Source organism: Canis lupus, chromosome 32 (assembly GCF_003254725.2).
Source record: "Canis lupus dingo isolate Sandy chromosome 32, ASM325472v2, whole genome shotgun sequence".
Lineage (NCBI taxonomy): Eukaryota > Metazoa > Chordata > Mammalia > Carnivora > Canidae > Canis > Canis lupus.
Window position 1 is genome coordinate 5,909,083 of NC_064274.1, and position 24,337 is coordinate 5,933,419.

The following is a 24,337-nucleotide window of genomic DNA, read 5'->3' on the forward strand; positions in this document are numbered from 1 at the left end:
AAACAGTACACTCTTTTCTTTATCCTTCCCTCGGGGAAAACTCCCACTGAGTCATATACTGGGTTCTCTGCTTATCTTGCAATTCCACACCGGCCGCATCATATTTTTGTTTTCAACATATATAGGCAGTTCCACAAGCCTGCACAGTCTGTGGTTTTAAAGATCATTAAATTTAGGCTCAAACCCAGAAGCAGGACATAGCACATGATCTCCTGTAACAATACTTAAAATGCTAGCAACATTGGAGAGTTATCCCACTAATTTCCATGGGGCAGGCAAGTCTTTGAGAAGACCATCCTTCAGCCTCTGATTTAAAACCTAGATAGTCCTGGCCACCAAGCCGATAGAACCCAGAGGTGCATTTAGATGTTGTCCTGGTAAGAGAAGAATAGGAGAGGGAGTCGACCAGTAACCAGGGAAGGTTATTCACAACATTTTCTCTGCTACCAAAGCATATAGAACTTAACCTGTTGTGATTTATCCTAGTATTGCCCACTCCCTAAACTATCAATTCATTCATGAGAGGGATTCTTTTGTCTTTTACCCTCTAAGTAATCACGGGAGACTTTCAATATGTATTACAATAGTAAATTAATTGGGTCTAGGTGAATCCAAATCACCCTCTCAGTCTGGGCCTAAAGATTTGAATAAATTTTATGTGTCCGTGGGCAGCAGGATGGGGAAAAGGACACAACTTATAACTTGTTACCTGATATATTAGGTCAAGAAAAGAAAAAAGGAAGGAGGGAGGGAGGGAGGGAGGGAGGGAGGGAGGGAGGAAGGAAGGAAGGAAGGAAGGAAGGAAGGAAGGAAGGAAGGAAGGAAGAAGGAAGGAAGGAAGGAAGGAAGGAAGGAAGGAAGGAAGGAAGGAAGGAAGGAAGGAAGGAAGGAAGGAAGGAAAGAAGGAGAGAATAGAGAAAGCTAAATAGAGAAATGAAGAAAATGAAAAGAAGAATCAAGAAAAAAGAAAAAGAAATTTCTGAAAGTTACTGAGATGCCCAGGCTAGAAATTATGGTTGCAAAAATGCCTGGTGTTAGGTTATAGCTGTAAAAAAAAGAAGCAAATATAGGTTAATGGGTAAAAGGTACATATATATTAACATTTAGAAAAGGCAATGTATATACATTTATTTGAGGGACAGGAATGTTTTATATTTTATTCTGTACCTCCAAGCAAGTGATAAGGTATATCTACCTCCCTGTAAAGATTCTAGGTGTTGGCATAGGAAAACATACAAAAATAAGTTCTCCCCCTCCATTTCTTTTCCACTTTGAGCCTTCTGTTGGAGGCTTTTGGTGGAATGACACTATGCCAAGTTTATGAATTAACAAACATTATTAAATGTCTGCTATAGGCTCAAAATTGTATCAGGTGCTGGAGGTACAGAAAAGTATATTCACTGTACTATTAGGAAGGTTTTATGTTTCATTTATTAAAAAATGCTTTGCTCTTACAGAGCTGAAACACAAAACAATATTGAACTTGAGTGCATTCTCATTAAGAATTAGAATTACTAAGAATTAGAGACCCACACAAGGGTATTTCTCCAATGCAATTACAGCTTACATTTTTGCAAATGTGCATTGTAGTCCAAGTCTATTGTACTTTCCTTGGTGTTGTTGTCCCTTTAGAGCAAAAAGATAAAGTGAGACTCAAAGTGCCAAGGTTCAAATTATTCTCTACAAGCACAGGGATGGAATAATGAACATCTCTTACTGAGACACTGCTCTAAGAATTTGACATGGAACCATCTATTCAATCCTTAACAACAGTTATACAGGTTGATACTATACCTTGTCTCATTTTATACATGAAACAAGTGAGGCACAGAGAGGCTAAGTAACTTGGACAAAGTTGTAGAGCTGATGAGTGGTGGAGCTGGGACTCTAGTTACAGAAATTGGTCTCCAGTGCCTGTACTCTTAACCCCTGCACCATATTGCATCTCAGGAGATTGGGATTGGGAAAATGCAAGAATAAAAACCAAAACCAAACAATAGAGATGAAAGAAGAGCTCATGGCATCCAGAAACACCTATCTTATCCCAAATATTGCAAATGAGTGCTAAGAGCTCCTTCTTAGCTGGGAGAGTAAGGTAGGGGATGGCAGGGGGGGGGCAAGGAAAGAAAAGGACTAAAGTGCTTCCCCTGTGTTCAAAGGGATACAATTGTCCTTCCCATAAATTAGTAGCCTGTATTGGCACATATGAAGAAAGGATAGAAATTTGCAAGCATACATACACCACCCTTTATCCAGCAGAGAGCACTACATCAAGTCAGCAAAAAATAGCACTCTGTCAAAAATGAACCTTCCTAGCGTCCAAAAAAAAAAACTATTTAAAAAGTAAACAGCATTCAAATTTATTTGAAATCATACCCTTCACTATGACTCCTCCAGTACATGGGACTCTGTCTTTCAAGGGGTGGGGAGGGAAGGAGAGAGGAATTTCTTCAATGCTAACAGAGTTGATCTGTTCTTTATGACCTTTCTCGGGGCATGGGAAGAAGCTACCATGACCTACCAGTCCAGAAATTCTGCCAAGAAGCTGAGAGTCATGGGACTCTGCCCAGCCAGCTTTGTGGAAGTCAGTGAACGCTGTGTAGACAGTAAGTCTTGATCTTTGAAAGAAGAAGCCAGATATAATATAGTTTCAAATGGCTGAGGAACCAAATGTGAGTAAATATCTTAACTGCTGATATTACTATCTTGGGCTTTGTTTACCCAGAGATCTATTTATCAACACTGATGAAAAACTTGAATTTTCCAATAGTCCATTACATTCTATATCCTTAACCATCTTTTCCTAAAGTAAGAGTGAAGGTAGTGAAGCATCATCTATGTCTATTAAAAATAAAAATACCACACAACAGGCTAAGAGATGATGTGGGCACATGTTCTGCACACTCACACATCATTGGTATTAGTGGAGGGGCCCAAGTCACAGCCAAGGTGGGTACAATAGGTAATACAGTCAACACAGCCACACATAATCCCATAAATTACTGCCACCAACAGATAGACTTCCTCTAGGTTTCCATAAATTCTAAAACCAATACTTTTTATACAATAAGGATACATTTCTTAAAGATCTTATTTTTAAAAGTTGCCATTGATGGGTGCCTGGCTGGCTCAGTTAGTTGAGCATCTGAATTTTGGTTTCCACTTAGGTCAAGATCCCATGGGTCCTGGGACCAAACCCTGTGTGGGGCTCCACACTCAATCTCCTTGAGATTCTTTACCTCTCCTCTCCCTCCCCCTCTATCTCTCTCTCTCTCAAATAAATAAATAAATCTTTAAAAAAGAAAAAAGCTCTCATTGATATGGGTTAAGATATCAGGAATCCAGGGAGAGAGAACAGAGGGACATATAGAGAGAGAAATGGAACCCCCCAACCCCCACCAAAAAAAGTTATAATAAACAATCAAAATGGTAGCTGAATTTTTTAAATAAATTCTCCAACCTGAGGAACTTATTTTTATGATAACAGAAAGGATTTTGCCTGGGATTCTAGGTTACCATATACAGATGAAAGTTACAACTGGATAAAGCAGGTCATTTTTTAAAATATTTTATTTATTTATTTATTTATTTATTTATTTATTTATTTATTTGAGAGAGCAAGAAAGAGAGATCATGAGCAGGATGAGGAGCAAGGGGAGAAGCAGAACCTCCCCCCCTCCCCGCACTGAGCAGAGAGCCTGATGTGGGCTTGATCCCGGGACTCCTAGATCATGCATGACCTGAGCTAAAGGCAGATGCTTAATTGATTGAGCCATCCAGGCACCCCAAAGCAGGTCATTTTGATACCAAACTGGAAAACTCCTATTTTTCATTTTCAAGTAAATTGTGAAAGAGAAATTTCTAATGTTTAACTCATCCCTGGGATTTATTTTAGCCCTTATCCTTGCCCCATCCATCACTCTCACCTGCCCATCACCCCTAACCTATCTCTGACCTTTAGCTCAGGGGTGAGAGTCAGGGTCAGAGCCAAGACCCCTGAGAGGAGATGAGAATATATGTTTTGCCTATTACTTCAGATTAAAGTACTGGAAGTAGAGACGCCTGGGTGGCTCAATGGTTAAGCGCCTGCCTTCGGCCCAGGGTGTGACCCTGGAGACCCAGGATCGAGTCCCACGTCGGGCTTCCTGCATGGAGCCTGTTTCTCTCTCTGCCTGTGTCTCTGCCTCTCTCTGTGTGTCTCTCATGAATAAATAAATAAAATCTTTCTTTAAAAAAAGTACTGGAAGTTGAATAGTGCCGTGACAGAATGTCCCTACACAAAAATAGCTGAGTTGACATATCTGGGTCTGAATATCCTGCACTAAGAGATTTAAAATTATCAAGACACAAAGATATAAATAACAATGAGAATAAAACAGGTAGCAGGAGACATGGAACATGCTTGAGGACCATTCTCTGCTGCTCATCCTCAGTACACAAGTCCCCATGAGACTCTAGCACCTAGTAGAATACCAAGGGATGAGATTAAGATAATGGGAATGACTCGTTGAGTTATGCAGAGAAGTATGAGGTCTATTCCGAATAAAATTTGAATCTCTTAGATGCTTTTAAATAATATTTGACATGAACAGTTGTGTTTGTTGTTTGTTTTCTGGAAAGTAAATCTGGTAGTGCTTTGGAAAATGAACGAGGAAGAGAAGACTTGGTATAAGAAAATAGAAAGGGAGTTGTTGCAATCTTCCAAAGGAGAAATAAGAAGGGAAGGAAAAAGATAATGGAGAGATTCTAGGGGCATCTCAAAATGGAATTTACAGAATTTGATAGCTAGTTGGATGTGGGAAGTAAAGGAAAAAGTGAAATCAAGGATGACACTGATGTTTCTAGCTTGGAATGGTAAAGCCATTGACTGGAGTGGTGAATATAAGAGAAGAAAGTTCAGGATGGGAGAGAATATGTTTAAAATATTTACAATAAGACTTGATCTGTGGAAAAGACATCTAGTTATCACCAACACAGATCTAAGGCTCAGGAGAGATTTCATTACTTGAGACACAGATTTGAGAATAATTTTCTTAAAATAGACCCCATTTGAACAGGCAAGACTGCCCAGAAATTGTTGATTATGTGCATGGTACTATCTATGCAAAATATTGTAGGAGAATATTTGTAGGTTAAATAAATATTGTTGAAATAGTTGCATAGACTCAAAGCTGGTTAAATAATAATCCTACCTGCCCACCAAAAAGTTAAACAAACAAACGAAAAAAAGTAGTTAACTGACAAGAGTTGTTTAATGACATGGACCCATTCTGGCTCCATCCATACAAGTTCTATCCTTTTTTCCTTCTTCTAGCAAGATGTGTCCCTCCATATATCTAAGGTTAATGCTGTGCTTTGGTATCTCCTTGCCTCTCTATTGTCTTCTTTCTAGCATTTAAACACCCTGGCTCAAATCTATCGCATCTTAAGAGACCATCCCTCAACCCAATAGCTCCCCACCAACAACTCATTTCTTTCCTTCCTTTTGCAACATATTTATTTAAAGACTACTCTGTCATTTCTATTTCCTTCCTCACTCAATCTTAAACCCACTGTAAAGTAGCTTCTGCACCCATCACTTGGCTCTCACTAAAACCAACAATGACCTACAATATTAATAAACTCAGTGGATGCTTTTCAGTCCTGATTTCACTTAACCTCCCAGCAAAAGTTTTGATATAAGTGACTATCTCATTTTTAATGACTTCCTTTTATATTTATTTGATTTCTGTGAAAGTACATTCTTCTGATTTCTTCCAATATCTATGGCCCTATCTTTTCACTTTCCTTCACAAGAAATAGTGTTCTCCCAGGCCTTATATACCAATGGTCCTAAATTTTTATAAACAGTCTTCATTTCCACTCCACACATTCCCTGGGCAATCTCGTCCATTCCCACTCTGTGAACTGTTCTGTGAATATGTGCTTATTCCCCCTGTATTCATATTTCTATCCTAGAATGCTATCCTGAATTATAAATCAACATGCCCAGATGCCTGCTGGTCATCTTTGCTGGGAGAGCTAACAAACACCACAAATAGGACATGTATCAATCTGAACTCATCAACTTCCTCCCTGACCCTGTTATTTAAGAAAATGGCACTGTTATTCCGCCAGTTGCCCATGCCAGAAATCAAGGAATTATCCTTACTTATTTTCTCTACCATATATCCAGATTATTATCATATCCTGTTGACTTATCACTCAAATATCCCTCAATCTTCAATGCCATTATTCTGTCCTGGCCACTGCCATTTCTTGTCTAGATTATAGCTTTATATCTAGACTTCATGTCTGATATCTTGCTTCTTCTGCCCTACAGCAGCCAAATGATCTTAAAGTAAAAATCATATCAAGTCACCTATACCCAACCTCTCAAGTAAAAATTTCTTGTTGTTATCCTTACAATAAATCCAAATTCTGGTTTTACAAGCCCCTTTGTGATCAGGTTTGGTGTTTTGTTTTCTTTTGTTTTGTTTTGTTGTCTCACTGTTTATCATTCTCTATTTCCAGCTGTAATTTTCAGACATTCTGAACATTTTATAAACCTTTACCTCTCACCTCCAGGCTTTCACACTTGGTATTTCTCTGCCTCCACCTTGTCTTCATATAGCCAAATCCCATTCATTCTGTGGGTATCTGCGTGAAGGCCACTTCTTCAGGAAAGTTTCCCTGACCTCTTGGTGTATGCTCTTGTAGCCTCACAACTTAAAAAAAGAATCATATCATCCATCTCAATTTTACTTGTCCAATGACTACCCATATGTTCTATGAGGGAAAAGACCATATGTGACTTGTTCACCGTGATAGTCCAGCTCATGTCACAGAGCAGGTGTTCAGTGAGCACTTGGTAACTGTGCTGGATGAATCAAAGTGAGTCATAGAGACTAACTATGCTACTCTGTGCATGACAAGAACTGGGAGAGGTAGTAAACAAGTTGGATAACAGAACTGGGTTCATAAATTATCTTGATTGATAAAATTATAAAAATTAATAAAATAAATGTAATGGCCTATATTCATACTCAAAGACTTATTTATATAAATATAAAAGAAGGTTATTTTTAACAGCTATGAAAATGTCTTAAGAGCATGTGCAAGGACTTCAAACTCACATGGCCCACAGAGAGACATGGCTGATAAACAGAAAATGATGCTATCTTACACTGGATTAGTAGAATATTAGTGCTGCACTAAAGAAAGCCTACAGCTTGTTCTTTCATCATAGCCCTGGTCTTATGTTGTACCTGGCATACACCAAGTATGTAAACAAAGCTTTTAAATGAAGAGTGAAAAGTCTCAAAGTGCTTTTGCCAAACTGACCACATCTGAAGAATAATACATAATTTTTGACATTGGTAACAAAGAGTGTGCAAAAAAAAAAAAAAAGAATAACCTAGTCTTGAAAGTAATAATAATAATAATAATAATAATAATAATAATAATAATAATACCGTGGACAGCCCGGGTGGCTCAGAGGTTTAGCGTTGCCTTCAGCCTAGGGCCTGATCCTGGAGACTCGGGATCAAGTCCCATGTCAGGCTCTCTGCATGTAGCCTGCTTCTCCCTCTGCCTGTGTCTCTGCCTCTCTCTCTCTCTCTCTCTCCTCTCTGTGTCTCTCATGAATAAATTTTTTTTAAATTAAATAATAATAATACTTAATATAGCATTGATTATGTATTCAGCACTGTTCTAAGCACTTTATATATATTAACTCATCATATTAAGTAGGAACAATTATTATCCCCATTCTACAGTGATAAAGTGAGGCACAGATAGCTTATGTAACTAAGCACAATCATATAAGTAGTAAGTGACAGGGCCAAGTTTTGAAACCAGATAGCCAGCAACCAGCAGCCCACACTTCTAGAAATCAATTTTAACAATATTCTACTAGAAATAAAGAAGGAAAATCATTAGCCCAGGAGTGAGCTGGGGAGAAGATCAGAAGAAAGCATGTTGACTGGCTTCACACTTTAAACATCAGACAGAAACCAAAAGGAAATAGATCCTGGCTCAGTAAAATGAAGAACTTTCTAATGCTTTGATTTGTCTCACTAGTGAATAGTCAGGGTCATTGGATTCCCTGTTAATAGAGTATCCAAGTAGAGGCTAGAAGTCCATCTGTACATGCTATCAATGGCAGTCCACTCTGGAAAAAGGTGAAACTAGAGAACCCCTGAAGTGCCTTCATTCTCTAGGATCTGCAATGATAAGAATACGACATGGACCTCAATCTCAGACAGCCCAGACCAAGACAAATACAGCAAAACTCAATCAAGATGGAGATTTAATAGGCAATAGAAAACTATCAAAATAATGAAATGGCTGGCATTCAGAACAGTGGGCCTTCACATCACCTTTGAAGATGGATATCTCAGCTATCTATTTCCATGTCAAGCAAATTTAGAAACGGAAGCAGCACAGCAAAAAAAATGTCATGGTATAAAACCCTAAGAAATGCCAAGTTACTAATATATGAGACATGGGTCAACTCTTTATGCACCTGGTTTTCTATATCAATAGATAGTGTCAAAGAATTTATTTGAGTTGTTCAGACTGTGAAATCACTTCTTTCCCCTCAAAAAGGAGAAGATCTGGTTAAACCTGAGATTAAAGAGGCGGATAAAAGTGCCCCCTGGACTGCGAAGGCCAGGAATTAGACACACTGCTACTGTTGTAGCAGGCAGTCCCCAGGCACGATCCATTACAGGGACGTCTTCCATCAGATGCTAGCGAGGCTAATCCTTTTGCACAGCATGACAGCTTCTCAAACTTGACTATGGTGAATCCAAACCAGATTTTTATGCTATATGATCAGGTTTCAAAATACAAAATCATTTTTATATTGTGTTGAATTTAGGTTTATTACATTTAAATTTGGAAACAAAGATATAGATGCCTGCAATGCAGCCTGTCCTGGACTGCCTTGATGCTCATCTTGCAGAATAAAATGTCAGATAATAGTAAGATAGAAATATATGCAACCAGAGCTACTGTATAACAAAATGCTGTCAAATGATAACAGAGTTTTCCACATCCTTAAAGAGAACCATTCAAATTTCCATCTCCGAAGAAAGAGAGCTACATGTCACCAGAACATTCTCATTGATCCTGTAGCTTTTCAACTGAATGTCATCAACTCTGAAGCCATTTAGTACTCTGACAGCAAGTTAGAAATTCTAGAGACTGACTTACCTTTTTGCAGTCAGATAAGGGCTTTTCGCTGGCCAATGTGCTGAAAATGGTGGTCTATAAAAGAGGAAAGTAGCAACACATTAGAATCATCAAAGTGTAATGATATTGACTCTGCACTGTTCATTTCTAATCCATGGTGGGCATCATTTCTTATGACTCCATTGATATCTCTGGATTTTAAAAACTGCCTGCCCTTCACTGCTTCCACTGCCACCCTACCCAAATTGGAACATTCATTATGGGCCAACAATGAGAGTGAGATAAGGACTCTTATTTATCATTATTTCACAAACAAGGTATCTGCAGCACAATTCAGTTAATTGTCAAAAATCACATACCTTGGAAAGAGGTGAGGAATCAAAGCCAAGTAGTCTGAAACTAGAACCCACCTTTTCAACCACACACAGTACTCTTTCTTTCTCTTCAAGAGACATGTGCAAAATGTCAAATACCAGGTCACTCAAGTGGAACTTATTATGAGCCTGAGTGAGTGAGGTGGAGTGTCTCCTCATTTAAGAGATTTGTGAATCTGAACAGCAGTACCAGATCTTATCATCTGATCTCTACTTTCTTTAGCACACTTGTTCTCCATGTGATCTGCTTTTTACATATTTTCGTATGTACTTTGCTAGCCTCATGAACCACTAAAAAGGCATTTTAGCATGCAAGGTCAGCTGGGATTTATACACAAGTTTGCTGCTTTTGGACTATCCTACGAAGAGTTAAATGAATCTATGGTCAACCACATAAATGGTGTTGAAATTTTTTCAGTAAACCTGTCTACTTTTTCTTTAATTACAAAATATATATTCTTAATGTGTCAATCTCCTTTTTGATCTATCCTTTTGGGGTAATCGATAATAATTGATCTGGGGTGCCTGAGTGGCTCAGTCAGTTAAGCATCCAACTCTTCATTTCGACTCAGGTCATGATCTCAGGGTCATGAGATGGAGCCTGGTGTTGGGCTCTCCACTGGGCATGGAGACTGCTTAAGATTCTCTCTCTCCTCTCTCTGCTCCTACCCCCTGCTCTCACATGCATGTGCATGCACTCTCCCCCCCAAAAAATCTGTGTTCATCTTTCCAAACTTTCTCAATGTTTACCCAGATACATATTACATTATATGTAATTACATGACATATATTAATTATCTGTATTATATTACATACGCACATATAGAAATTTCTTTCTTTCTTGAGATTATATCATCCTACTTAAGAATATAGTATAGCTTTCCAGGTCAGTTCATATAGATTGGCTCGTTCTTCTAATAGCCACATGACAATGCATACATGCCAATATCTCATGCATGTATGCTTTCCTTTATTGATGGGCACTTGGTAGCTTCCAGGTTTTGGTTCTTTTGTTACTGCTTTTTGTTTGTCTACTTCTGTTTGGTATTACAAACTATGCTGCAGTAAACATTCATTATATATGCAATGCATATACATGCAATGCATATATATGCAATGCATAATATATATTGTGTGTGTACATACATATATACATATTTATAGTAATAATTTTATTTTGGTTGAATAGGGTCAAAACCACAAAAGAAATGAAAAATAAATAAAGACTTTTGTATGGCTTAAAGACGTAACATACACAAACATTCTCACCCTCTCTCCTCGCATAACATAAAAATATCTATCACCTCACCTAGGATTTTGCTTTGTTTTAGGATAAGCATTAGAGATAGTTAAAAATCGGAGCCAGCATATATTATGATCCAAAGTAATAATGCAGCATTAAAAGACAGAAAACACAGATATGGATATACATTTTTAAAAGCATACTTAATGAAAAAAATAAGTTCAAGGTTTAGATTGGTATGATCTTGAAATATGGTTTGCTGTCAGTTTTTGTGTTTTTATTTTGTTTGTGAAGGAAGATATAAGTTATCTAGAAAGTTTTAATTAAAAGTAGAAAAGGGGGGTGTCTGGGTCACTCAGCTGGTTGGGCAACCACCTTTGTCTCGGGTCATGAACCCGGGGTCCTGGGATCAAGCCCCACATAGGACTCCCTGCTCAGCTGGGATCCTGCCTCTCCCTCTGCCTCTACCCATGCTTGTGTACTCTCTCTCTCTCTCTAAAACAAGTAAATAAATAAATAAATATTTTTAAAAAGATAGAAAAGGGATGGGGCACCTGGATGGCTCAGATGGTTAAGTGTCTGCCTTTGGCTCAGGCCATGATCTCAGAGTCCTGGCACGGAGTCCTGAGTCAGGCTTCCTGCTCATCGAAGAGTCTGCTTCTTCCTCTGCCCCTCCCCACCCCTAGCTTGTGCACTTTCTCTCCCCTCTCTCAAATGAATAAATAAAATTTCTTTTTTAAAAAAGTAGAAAAGGGAAAGAAGGGAGAAATCTTAAGTAGTGGAAGAAAAGAGGAAAAGCAAAAGTCAAAAAAGAAGGGCAAGAAGAAAAGTTCACAAAAACAAACCTAACAGTTACTAGGAAAAAGAAAAAAAAATAGTTCTCATAAAAGAAACAGCCATCTTTGCTCAAAGAAAATGAGGGCATGTGACCCATTCATCTTAACATAATCAAACCCACTGACCTAATTTCAACCCTGACAAATAGCAGCCCATGTTAACAGGAATGGATATAGTCCAGAAGTTCCATGTCATCTTATCCTTTGCTGTTGCCAGGTATATCTACTATTGAATTTTAAGTAAGTTTAAGATACACCACCAGGAAAAGTAAATTAAGGAACATGTGATATTAGTGCCCTAGCCTCAGGGGAAATGATCTTCTATATTAAACAATACCATTCAACCTTCGAAAATAGTCTCAGGTGACCTGAAAAACATGTTTGGAGGAGATAGGTGAGATAAATGGGCTTCACTAAAAAAAAATGAATACAAGTAGCTCTAAATGTTACATTTATAGAAAGGAACCACTTGAGCTAAAGGACAAATGTACAGTGAAATCTCAGTACCTGGAATGAGTATGAAAGAGGTATGGGATGGGTCAATGAGAGTTTGTATCTTTAATTTGGCCATTTTCTAAGGGGATTTTACTTATACGCTCTGTTGGTCTCATTTCGTTCCCTTCAAAAGACTTGAACTGGCATTCCAGTTTCCTAATTACAGCTATTGTAAATGACTTTGGGTGGGCTTTCTAAACCTTCCAATAACATGTTCACTTTAATTACTGGAAATGAAAGGCTCAAAACATGGTGACTTATCCACACTGTGACCTTCTTGACTATTGCATCAATATTTTTGTACTAAAGAGGAAACCCCTAACAAGTCTCCTCCACCAAAGTTTGCATGATGCTGCATTTGTCAAAGGAGTGCAAGCACAATGGTGCACAGTGACTTTTTAGAGCACTGATTTCTAATCCTGTTGGCAAAGTGACCAGCATGGGGTGAACAGTCTTATACATAGAAGGTGTAGCACCTTGCCAAATGGATCTAGAAAGGTGAGGTCCTACTGTTGTTCATTTATATACTGATACCTGAAATTTCACTTACTAGAGCTCTGTTTTTCACATCAGGCTTTGAATCATCATAGACAAACCCTCGAGGGATACTAGGATATAAGAGTCAGTGTAAAGAGGGCAATTGAAAATGTCATGTATTGTAACTGTTGGTCTGTTACAACTTAGAAGAAATGAGTTTATCAGATCTTTTTCTACAAGCAGATTTTTTGCTTTGGATTTTTTAAGTTTTCTGAAAATTTCAAAAACAGATTTTGATGAGAGAGAAATGAAGACTTACACAAAAAGGACGTTGGACACTCATGGTAATGGGAAAGCTCTAAAAACATAGGTCACATCAGGCTCCCTAAAAAGCAGACTGTGAGATGGAGGTTAGCATACAGGAGGTTTATTAGGGGCTGCTCTCAGTAACTCCACTTGTGGAAGGAGAGGGAAGGGCCCAGGACCAAGCACAGGAAGAAGTTGGGCCCTGGTACAAATCACAAAGGTCTCAGTCCACCAAACGGGAAGCGCTGAACTAGGATCGACTTGTACCCTGCTGGGGTGGAGCTCAGAGCTGCCCTGGAAAGGCATGACCCTGGGCAAGATGACTATTTTCAGCCAGGGGCAATTTCCTGAGAGGGCTGTCAGCTGAGAGTAGTCAGCCAGCCGCTCTCCTAGCAACAGGGACATCTGTGTGGAGCACTGCTGCGTCCACTACAATATACTTTACTTTGACACAATTTGTTGAGGGCAGATACTGGTTATGACTGACTTATTCTAGTTGAACATGATCTCTTATTAGAACTTTGAGTTTGTTGATCTTTTATGATAGAATTGCTAGACAAATAAATGGGCCACTTGCTCAGGAGTCTAAGGTGCTTGGTTCTAATGTCCCTTCTTTACAGACCTCTTGTGAGCTTCAGATGGATGGATGGCCATACGGTCTTGAATTCCTCATTAGGAAATTAGGAAACCCATATTCATGTCCTTTTAGGTCTTGAGAACCTGGCTAATTTGAAGAAAATAGGCCTGATCTTATCAGGCACATCATTTAGAAATCAATGAGCATACTGCCTACTTCTTCCCTCCATCCTCTGAGGAAAGAACATTTGACTGAATAACATGGTCAGCTCTCAATTACCTACAGAGCTTGGAGAGCATTTTACAGGTATCCACAAAAGCATAACTTATAAAATGTCTCTACATCTGATTTTGAGAGATACTAAATAATGGTCTATTTAGAAGACTGGGGTAGTTAAACACATCTTCCTTAAATTAACATTAATGATCATATACAGAAATATTCCAAGTGGCCAGAAAGGCAAAAGCAACCCAGAAGGAAGAATGACTTGGGATGAAACACTGACACTGATGAGGCCTTGATCTGGTAACCCAAATGGAGGATCAGCAAGACTGATGGCTCATCCAGTCTGAAATACAGAAACAGACTCCGCTGGGCAGCTGCTTACTCCATTCTCACTGGTTGGAGTGGTTTGCAAACTGAGCACTGAAAAGAGACTCCATATGTTCAACACTCCTTTTTAAGAGAGAGTTTACCTCTGAGAGTTATTACAATGTTGTCTCAGTCCCACTAAATTAGGTTTAGAAAAAGAAACAGAAACAGGCTCTAACTCTCTGAGCTAGTTTCTTCCATGTAATGTCTACAACTTTTATATTTTAAAAACAGCAAATATATGACACTTGATTAAAATGGAACAAAGTCAGGTGCAAGAGAATTGTTAAAGTACTGGATTATAAAAACTGAGGAATTCAGAAACTGAATCTCTGAGATAGATGATGTTACAAAATTTTATTTCAAGTATCAGTTGTTCCTTTACGTGTGTATGTGTGTGTGTTTCATGCTCAGCCAAACACCACCAAATAGGCCAGCTAGTTTTGATAAATGGTTAAATACAGTAGAAAGCTAAGTACCATTTAAAGGAATAACGCCTGCATAAGGCATCTCCATTTGATACCTGCCATTTTTACTGCACAGACACATTGGATGACTTCTTACTCATTGGTAGATGTCAGAACTAGACCTACTCGTATTACTAACAATTTGGAAGTCATTTACACATGAATCGATGGGTCCCAAAAGTGCACACTACTTGGATGCTTTCTTAGACATTACCGTCGGCCAATTTTAGGATTTCTAGACAAAGTATAAATTTCCATTTGGTCTTCATGGTTTAGCAAACTAGTATTGATACATGCACACTGCAAATAGTGGCATCCCTCCAGGCAAAATGTGGCATTCATATTTTTTAAGTGCATGATTATAAAACACAACCAGCTAAAGGAAAAAAATTATACCCCTGAATAAATGATAAAATTACAGTGTTTTCTTGTAGTCCATGAATACTGAAAATTTCAATTAACCAAGTGAAAAGCCATTGAATGTGCCAGCAGGATTTATATCCCAGACTAATGACCATCATCTGCATCCTATTTAGCTAATGAAGGTTTGGAACACTTGTGGATAATTAAGGGAAAGCTGATGGGAGGAAATTCAAACCATGGAAAGATCAAATCTATTTATGTCTGCATTTAAAACTAAACATATCTAATAGTTCACTCAATCAAGGCATAATGTCTGTTCATTTGGGATAAGATAGATGCTCTTAAGTTAAACAGGCAGGTTTGCTCCCAAACACGAAATTCACTGCTCATTCATTCATTCAATACTTACTAAATACCTTCCATGTGCCTCTGCCCTTGTGGATCAACACAATAGCACCATGATTTCCCTAATGTTTTCCCCACCATTTTCTGTCCTCCAGCTTAATTAAGTTTATAGCTCTGGTTTTCACTTTACCCACATAACTACTGACCACCTGTCTGTCGTGACAGCCATGGCAGAGCTACAATCTTTGAACATGATGGGAAAATACAGGGTGTACAACAGAGCACTTGGCTTTTTCTGACACCTGGCAGAGCCCCCTCAGGGGTGGGGTTCAGGTTCATTAATAGGGGAGTGTTCAAGTGGGAAAGACTAAAGACTGTTTGAGGAAAGACAACACCTGATATTCAGGAGTAGCAAAAATAGGAATCAAGCTCAGCGCAGTTCTATTGAATTTCATTAAATAGTTTATAGCCATTTCATTCAACTGTTATTATCCCATGTGAGAGGAAGCACCTTAAAACGCTCACTGGATCCCTGCCATAATCTGACAAATTTGTGTTTAACAAAAGTGATGCTTCCAGAACCCATAGATCCTAGGATCTATGTCAATGCTGAAAATGGGACACCTAGCTGATAGGTATGTTGTAGGGTCAACGAATGATGGCAACTCAATCAAGTGCACACATTTGTGTTTTTTCAGAATCCCTTCCATGTCTGAAAGGAAAGTTGGATTTTTAAAAGTCAGAGCTTACACATAGCCAGTTAGGTATAACTTTGTCTAAGCCAGGGGGTCTCAAACATTAGTGGCACGAAAATCACCTGGAGGTCTTGTTAAACTAGTTGCTGGGCCCCACCTCCCAGAGGTTCTGATGTAGGAAGTATGGAGTAGGGCCCAACAATTTGCATTTCTAACACATTCTAAGGTTGATGATCCAGGTCTGGGAACCATCCCTCAAGAATCAGTGGTTGGCTATACCCAAAGGAAGTAAACAACAGTGATAACTATGCTTTTTACCATCTCATGAGAAAGGAAGAAGTGTCTTTGAATTTCCATAAGTATTAGTGACAATTAGTGACGATATTAATTGCTTCTGATATTTACATAATACTTCCAATCTCAAAAGCCTCTTAACATACATTGTTTCACTTCAACTTCCAAACAAAACTATAAGGTAGTGTTATTAATCTCATTGTAGGACACCAAGAAATAAAAAGGTTAAGTGACTTGCCCAAGTTTTCTTAACTAGTAAGTTGTCAAACCAAGACTCAGGTCACTGGCCCCTGGAAGTATTTCTAGGGTAGAATTGTGCTATGAGAACTGTACTCTAGGATCATCAGAGCTCAAGAAATTCATTTAAAAACTAACAAAGTGAGGTTTCTCTAGTCTGATGATATCAATGTCAAGGTTTCTTTACTAACAAACACCAATTTTTTCTTATTCAGCATCATTTATAAAAGCTAATGAGCCTTTGCATTAATAGTGAATTATATAAAAGAGATTAGGGGATCCCTGGGTGGCTCAGCGGTTTAGTGCCTGCCTTCAGCTCAGGGCATGATCCCAGGATCCTGGGATCCAGTCCCACATCAGGCTCCCTGCATGGAGCCTGCTTCTCCCTCTGCCTGTGTCTCTGCACCTCTCTCTCTCCCTCTCTCTGTGTCTCTCATGAATAAATAAATAAAATCTTTTTAAAAAATAAAAGAGATTACATAAAAGAGAATCATATAAAAGAAATTTTCTTAAAGCTCCCTTAAAAGGGCTAGGTGGAACAGAAACTGAGAAATGTATATATAAAGTCCAAATGCAAAGATAAGATTGGCAGCAACTACGAACTTGAGAAAGAGAATACCATTGGGAGAAGAGGTATTATTTTTTAGTACCAGTTCCTCCTTCTTCCAGGGAATGGATCTTTGATGTTTCCACCAGATTAGCATCTTTGGGGCAGATAACCAGTAGGAAGCTCTGAATGTGCAGAGAGCAGAAGGAATTCCATGGTTTGCAAATAGCACAGAGCACAACAACAAGCACAGAGTAAAACAATGGGACGACCCGAGGCTGCTGTCCACAAATAGCCCCAGCCAGAACCACCCTGAACAGGACAGACTCCCTCCCTTAGCTGCATCCCCACACCCCTGACCCTAGCCAGGAGGATCCTATGAGATGGTACACTTTGAGGCAAGGGGAGGAGAAGCTGTCAGAACACATTTCTTGCACTTCATGACAGTATTTGAATGTGGCCAATTAGTGCCAGGAGGAGAGAGCAGAGCAACAAAGAGCCTCAATGAAGACCAACAAAATACAACATATTGAGACAAACAACATCCACTGAGTGGTATTGAGCTTCATCTCACAAAGCTGCAGACCAGGCTTCCCTAAAGCTATCAATTTAATATAACAAGGCTAAAGGCTAGATGTCCCTACTCAGGGTCATCTCATTGTTCTTCCCAGAGCAGAATATCCTAATCTGACCTACTAGATGCTAAATGGAACAAATAAGAGGAGCAGAATATTTATTTCTGTACATTTTGACTTTAAAAGAATAGTAAGGAAACTCAACACTAAAATTCTATGTCTATTAGTATCTATAATTTTTGAGTCAGTAACTGTGACACTTTAAATACCTGGAGTACATCAGTTATTTTGAAAGATTATTACTCAATATTTGGGAACTTAGATCCTTAAGATCCCTCCATATCTTGATCTCTACTGTCCCTTATACAAATCCCTTGAGAGGACTTGATCCACATTGCACTGTAAGCTCATGGAGGCCAGAGGCCCACTCTTTATCATCTTTGCATCCTATACTTTAAGTACAGTAATGAGCGTAAGAATAAGGACACAGTAGGGACTTCATAAATGATTGCTGAATGTATAGTGAATAAGGCGAGGGAGGCAAGAGGAAGGAAAAAGTGGGGAAGGAGGAAAAAAGGGAGAGAAGGAAGAGTAATGCTAATGTGGGGACAATACATCATAGTGAGAAAAGTGTTACGAGTTGAATTGTGTCCCCCAAAAAGAGATGCTGATGTCCTGACCCCTCGTACCTATAAATGTGACCTTATTTGGAAATAGGGCCTTTACAGATGATCCAGTTAAGATGAAGCTATTAGGGTGAGTTTGGACACAAACAAGCACAGAGGGACGATGAGGTAAAGACAGTCAAATGGAGACAGAGACTAGATGGATGCAGATGCAAACAGGAACACCAAGGATTGTTGATCACCACCCAAAGCTAGGTAGAGGCAAGGAAGGATTCTACCCAGAGTCTTAGAGAGAACACGGCCCTGCTGATCCTTGATTTTGAACTTCTAGCCTCTAGAACTGTGACACAATAAAATTCCATTGTTTTAAGCCACCCAGTTTATGCTTTTTGCAGTAGCCCTAGCAATCTAATGCCATAGTATGTACCAGGATCTCTATTTACTAATCAATTATAACAGTGATTGACAAGCCTTTCCTAGAGCGGGGCAGATAGTAAACATGTTAGAGTCCGTGAGCCATAAGGCCTCTGTCACAACTCAACTGTATCACTGCAGTATGAAGGAAGTCACAGAAAATACATAAATGAATATGTATGGCTGTGTTCCAACACAACTTTATTTTATAGACACTGAAATTTGAATTACATATAATTTTCATGTGTCATGAAAGACCATTCTTTTGCTCTTTTTTTTTCAAATATTTAAAAATGTGAAAACCACTCTTAGCTTGCAGATATTCAAAAACAGACAGTGGGCCAGATTTGTCCTGCAAACTATATTTTGTTTGTCTTTGGGTAGAGATCTACCTGACTCTAGTCCTGATTCCACTAATTACTATTTTCATAACCAAGTGGTTTCCAACTTCAAGAGAACATAAGGAGGCACCTGGATGGCTCATAGGTTAAGCAACTGACTCTTGACTTTGGCTCAGGTCCTGATCTCACGGGTCTGAGATCAAGCCCAGTGTCAGGCTCTGTGCTCAGCAGGAGTCTACTTGGATATTCTCTCCCTCTCCCCTTTCCCCCACTCACTCTTGCATGCTCTCTCTCTCTCTCTAGTAAATAAATAAATCTTTTTTTGAAAAAAAAATAAAAGTAATTTTTTTAATTAAAAAAATTTTTTAAAAGAACAAAATAGACTTCTCTCTACCCACATAGAAGGTTATGGTGAGGATGAGATGAAAATCATATACTTCAAAATACTTTGTTTACATAATAGCATTGATATTTGGATATATTTACTCTGTCTTACTCTTCAGAAATAAATATTAACATTAAGGTCAGGGTGATGATCAACTGACTGAGTCATGGAGACAGGGCAGGGTTGACACAAAGGTATAAGCCCCTTCAATTACCCACATCTTCAGATATATCAGGGAAATGGACAAGGAGATGCATACCACACACAAATCTGTGAGCAGATGGACTTTCTGAGGTAAACAGCAAGTCCAAGGCAAATGTTCATCATTTTTGGTCATATTTGCCCCTGGGCTATGGCTGAACCAAGAATTTCTTCTTCTAGCGAATGTTCTGGACTAGGACAGTTTGCTGCTGAAAGGCTGTACTGTAACTCAGTTCCCCAGATGATCACTCTAAACAAACATTCATCATCCACTAAAGCTCCTCTGACCATCTTGAGCCCATTTCTATAGTGCCAACAGCTGACAAAGCCATAAATATTACCCTCCATGCAGAATCATCTTCACACTCACCACCATAAGGAATTGGAACATTGCCACTGTGCTCTGCAGGGACTGGACTTGGGCTGACAGCTCCAGATTTTCAGGTCTGGCACAAGGTAAAGCCAAAGAGAGCACCAAGGAACAAAGAAAATAGTTCACAGGAGGAAATACCACTTTGCTCACAGTCCACAGGGCTGCAGACTTCCCTGGAACTGAATCATGCCCTTGAGGAGCCAAGAACATACCCTTCCAAATTACTAGCGTAACTCACCATGGTCATAATCCTTAGAAAGTAGGGGTTTTTTACTCCAAATTAATTATTCCAGTTATCCTTCATCCCTAAGACTATGTATTTCCTGGATATAGAGAGAAGTGTTGTCACTAAGCTTTTTCTCAGTTCATGACTTCTCATACTCATGTTTGAAGTGAACAGAAGAGAATCTACAACCTCAGCCGGCAGTATACTGGTTGCTACCAATATCTGTACTTTCATTCTCCCTGTTGCATTCCTCCCCATTCCCACCTCCACCCTAGCACCTCGCTACCTGCCTTCCTAAGAACAGAAAAGAGAGCCATGGTTGTTACATCTCTCTTAGCAATGTGATACTTTCTTCTAAAAGACTCTCACATAAAAGAATGGTGAGGCCAGAGCTGACCCTCATGGGTGCAGGGCAGCTTAATGGAAAGAGAATGGGCCCAAATCCTAGCTCTGCCCCCTGTCATGGGGACTGGAACACATCACTTAAATTCTCTGAACAATTCCTCATCTGTAAAATAGGAGTGAGACTGTTTACCTTAGAGCATTTCGCAAGAATTTAAGAGGATGTGTGCTCAATAAAGAGTACTATTATTATTATTATTTCTGAGAACTCTGGAATTCTTCTCTAGCTCTGTCTCCAGCCACATCTACTCTACAGACTTCACAAATACCCACTGATAGGGCTATATTTGTGCCACTAAGCCCATAATGGTGAATGGAGAAGTAAGGGAAAAACTACAAAATTACTTGAAGCCTGGCCTCCACAGAACAAGTGGCTGGAAGAGGGAGGAAGGATCAACCTTTCCTCCCTTGAACAATCTTCAGATTATTATTAGCTGGCAAATCTTCATGCTGCTGGTTAAACTAAATGGATAATGACTTATGCTATGAAGTATAGTTGTAGGTGCTTGATAAGATTCCCTCCTTCAAACTTCTCAGGAAAGATGGGGATTAAGCTGGTACCTGCCTTGGGCAATGAAATTAAAGGTGTTCAACTTTTGGAGGGGTTCTGACTAGTGGAGAGGTAAGGGATATCTTTTTTCATAAGGTTTTAACACAATTTCTTTCTTTCCCTTTTTCATAGTAATTCCACATGCTAATATATAGCTAAATATATCCATCTTCAAAAAAGGAAAAAGAAAAGAAAACCAGTGTTTTGTAATTTGTTAATTTGTAATCCAAGCTGATGAAATATTAACGTGTAAATTTGGAGGGTGAGGAGGAGGAAGGTCAAGAAAAGAAAGACATTTTCATAATTACTGACTATTACAAATCATTTAAACAGACACACAACAAGAAGGGAAGGTACAAGGCCCAGCGTGATGGGTTCCTGTTTAAAAGCCCAACACTGTCATTAATAAATGAAAGGTAATGCACCATTATCTCAGACACTATAAATGATGGCTTGACAAAAAAAATCAATGGCTATACAACTTTACTGTACACCAGAAATAATAATAAAAGATCTAGCTTGCCAAAAGCACATTTCATAATTGAACACTGCCAGATGCAGTCCTTGTCATTCTGAACTGATGCATCTTCATTTCTTCAGAGAGTTTATTTTGAGTTCTACCTTTACAAGCTCTCCAAGTTAAAGGCTAATAAGAGATGATTAAAGTGTTCCCCAGGGCTTGGGGAAATCCCTTGTTTCATTTTTGTTTTCATTTCTTTCCAACTACCCTGGACCCATTTATTCAACAAACATTACTGAGTACTTATGTTGCAGGCATTAGGCTGGATTCTGCTAGGAGGATTTTGATGAGTGAGATGTGCCTTGAGAGATGAGAAGCAAATCTGTGAAGCTTTCCATACATAGTCTTTGGAGAAGTTCTACTGAGTTCTGACCCTAGTTTTCTTCTCTTCCATGTCTTCCTTCCTTCCTATGTGATTTCTTTTTACTTTGAAACACTTCTGAACTTTGTACATATTTCTATAACAACCTTCAGCCCACTATAATGCATTTATTTGATTATACCCCATGCCTCTTCTTTGGAAGCAGAGGCCATGCCATATTCATATTCCTATTCTAAATGTCACAATGGCCGGTACAAAAAAATTTTTTATTTGTTGAATATGAGCATAGTCCATCTACTTCTGTTGCTTCAAAAACTAGTATATGATGATCATTCTAAATGTGTATATTCGGGATCCCTGGGTGGCGCAGCGGTTTGGCGCCTGCCTTTGGCCCAGGGCGCGATCCTGGAGACCCGGGATCGAATCCCACATCGGGCTCCTGGTGCATGGAGCCTGCTTCTCCCTCTGCCTATGTCTCTGCCTCTCTCTCTCTCTCTGTGACTATCATAAATAAATAAAAATTTAAAAAAAACAATAAATGTGTATATTCATCCCTGATCCCTCTCCCAAGCTTCAAAATCATTATTTTATTAAATACCTATTGCCATTAACTATCTGCACTGGAATGTCCCACAAGCATCTCTAACTGCAAGTTAGTCCAAAACCGAACACAGGTATTCCCCTCCTGAAAAACTGTCACCAATTGTCCATATATTGCTTAATGATGAGACCATCATACTCCCTCTTTCAATCACAAATCTCAATGTCTTTTCTGACTCTTCTCTCTTCCTTACCCATCACATTCTATTGACTTGACTACAGGAAACTCTCAAGTCATAAAGCTTTCTTTCTAATAGTCTAAGACTAGTTGTAGTGAGGCACCAACTGTGTATAAGAGGAGTTGAAGCCACAGTTATCATTGAGAGCACCTAGGAGAATATGTGATTATAAGGTGATATTTCTTAAGATGAAGAGAAAAAAGAACCAGCTAAAGAAATTTAAGAAAAATCAGTCATATTCCATTGTATACATAAACCACATCTTCTTTATCCATTCATCTTTCGATGGACACCGAGGCTCCTTCCACAGTTTGGCTATCGTGGCCATTGCAGCGATTAGAAATGACAAATACCCACCATTTGCTTCAACGTGGATGGAACTGGAGGGTATTATGCTGAGTGAAGTAAGCCAGTCGGAGAAGGACAAACATTATATGTTCTCATTCATTTGGGGAATATAAATAATAGTGAAAGGGAATATAAGGGAAGGGGGAAGAAATGTGTGGGAAATATCAGAAAGGGAGACAGAACGTAAAGACTGCTAACTCTGGGAAACGAACTAGGGGTGTTGGAAGGGGAGGAGGGCGGGGGGTGGGAGTGAATGGGTGACGGGCACTGGGGGTTATTCTGTATGTTAGTAAATTGAACACCAATAAAAAAATAATAATAAAATAAAAAAAAATAATAAATAAATTAAAAAAAAAAAAAAGAAAAATCAGTCAGAGGAGAAGAGCCAGAGTGTTGTCATAGAATAGCATTTCCTAAAAGAAATGTAGGAAAGCACTTCCTCAAAGAAACTCCTTGATCTTCCAAATCAGAACTAGACTCCCATTCTATGTGCTCCCACCTCATACCATACTAATCACTGTGAGACTGCTTATCACAGTATACTTTAAATGTGTACCTGTCTACATCCCTCATAGAATATTAGTTCCTCAAAGGCAGGAACTATGTCAGTGCCAGTATATGGCACAGAGCATGAAACATAGCTAGTACTCAATAAATATTTGTTGTTGAACAATTGAAGAGATGAATGGTTAAATAAATGAGTGAAACTGGGTCAAGAAATCACATAAGGATTGAAATATGCCCCTTATTTTAGTGTTCAGGAAGATACTGCATGATTTCTATTCTTGTGTTTTGCCACATATGCCCCTATAACTCAACAGTTTCACAAGGAAGATTCAAGAACCTGACATAAAATGAAAAGCCTCATGGCTGTCACTTGGCCTTCCTTGCCAGAGCCATCACTATAAAGATGGATAGAAGGCTCTGAATAGGTGAAAATAGGTTTTATCCAATGGTTTTCACCCAGATAACATATAATAGTCATTACCTCCTTTAAGAGATGGAAAGTTAAATACATCATGTCAAAATTGCTTCAGCAAATAGTAAGTCTCTTTAAAGCCATAGAAACTTTAAGCAAATTGGGATCAACTCATCTCTTAGCAATCTTGACTTTTTGGCTATTATATCTTGTATATGCTATAGTCATATGCCCTCTATTTGGGAAATCATTGCAAAATAGGCCAAATAATTTTTATCATCATAAGACCCCAAGTTGCTGATATGAAAGAAGTATTTTAATAACAAATTCCT

General features: G+C 38.8%; 1 protein-coding gene across 8 annotated transcripts in view; it reads right to left on the reverse strand.

The window, feature by feature from the left end:
- The window catches only part of RASGEF1B (RasGEF domain family member 1B), a 547,852-nt gene that overhangs the window by 345,564 nt on the left and 177,951 nt on the right, over positions 1 to 24,337 (reverse strand). For all 8 annotated transcript variants that reach the window (XM_025426339.3, XM_025426340.3, XM_049104995.1 and 5 more), the window contains one exon: positions 9,199 to 9,252. In XM_025426339.3, the coding sequence (XP_025282124.1) occupies positions 9,199 to 9,252 (54 nt within the window). The remainder of the gene's footprint in view (positions 1 to 9,198; positions 9,253 to 24,337) is intronic.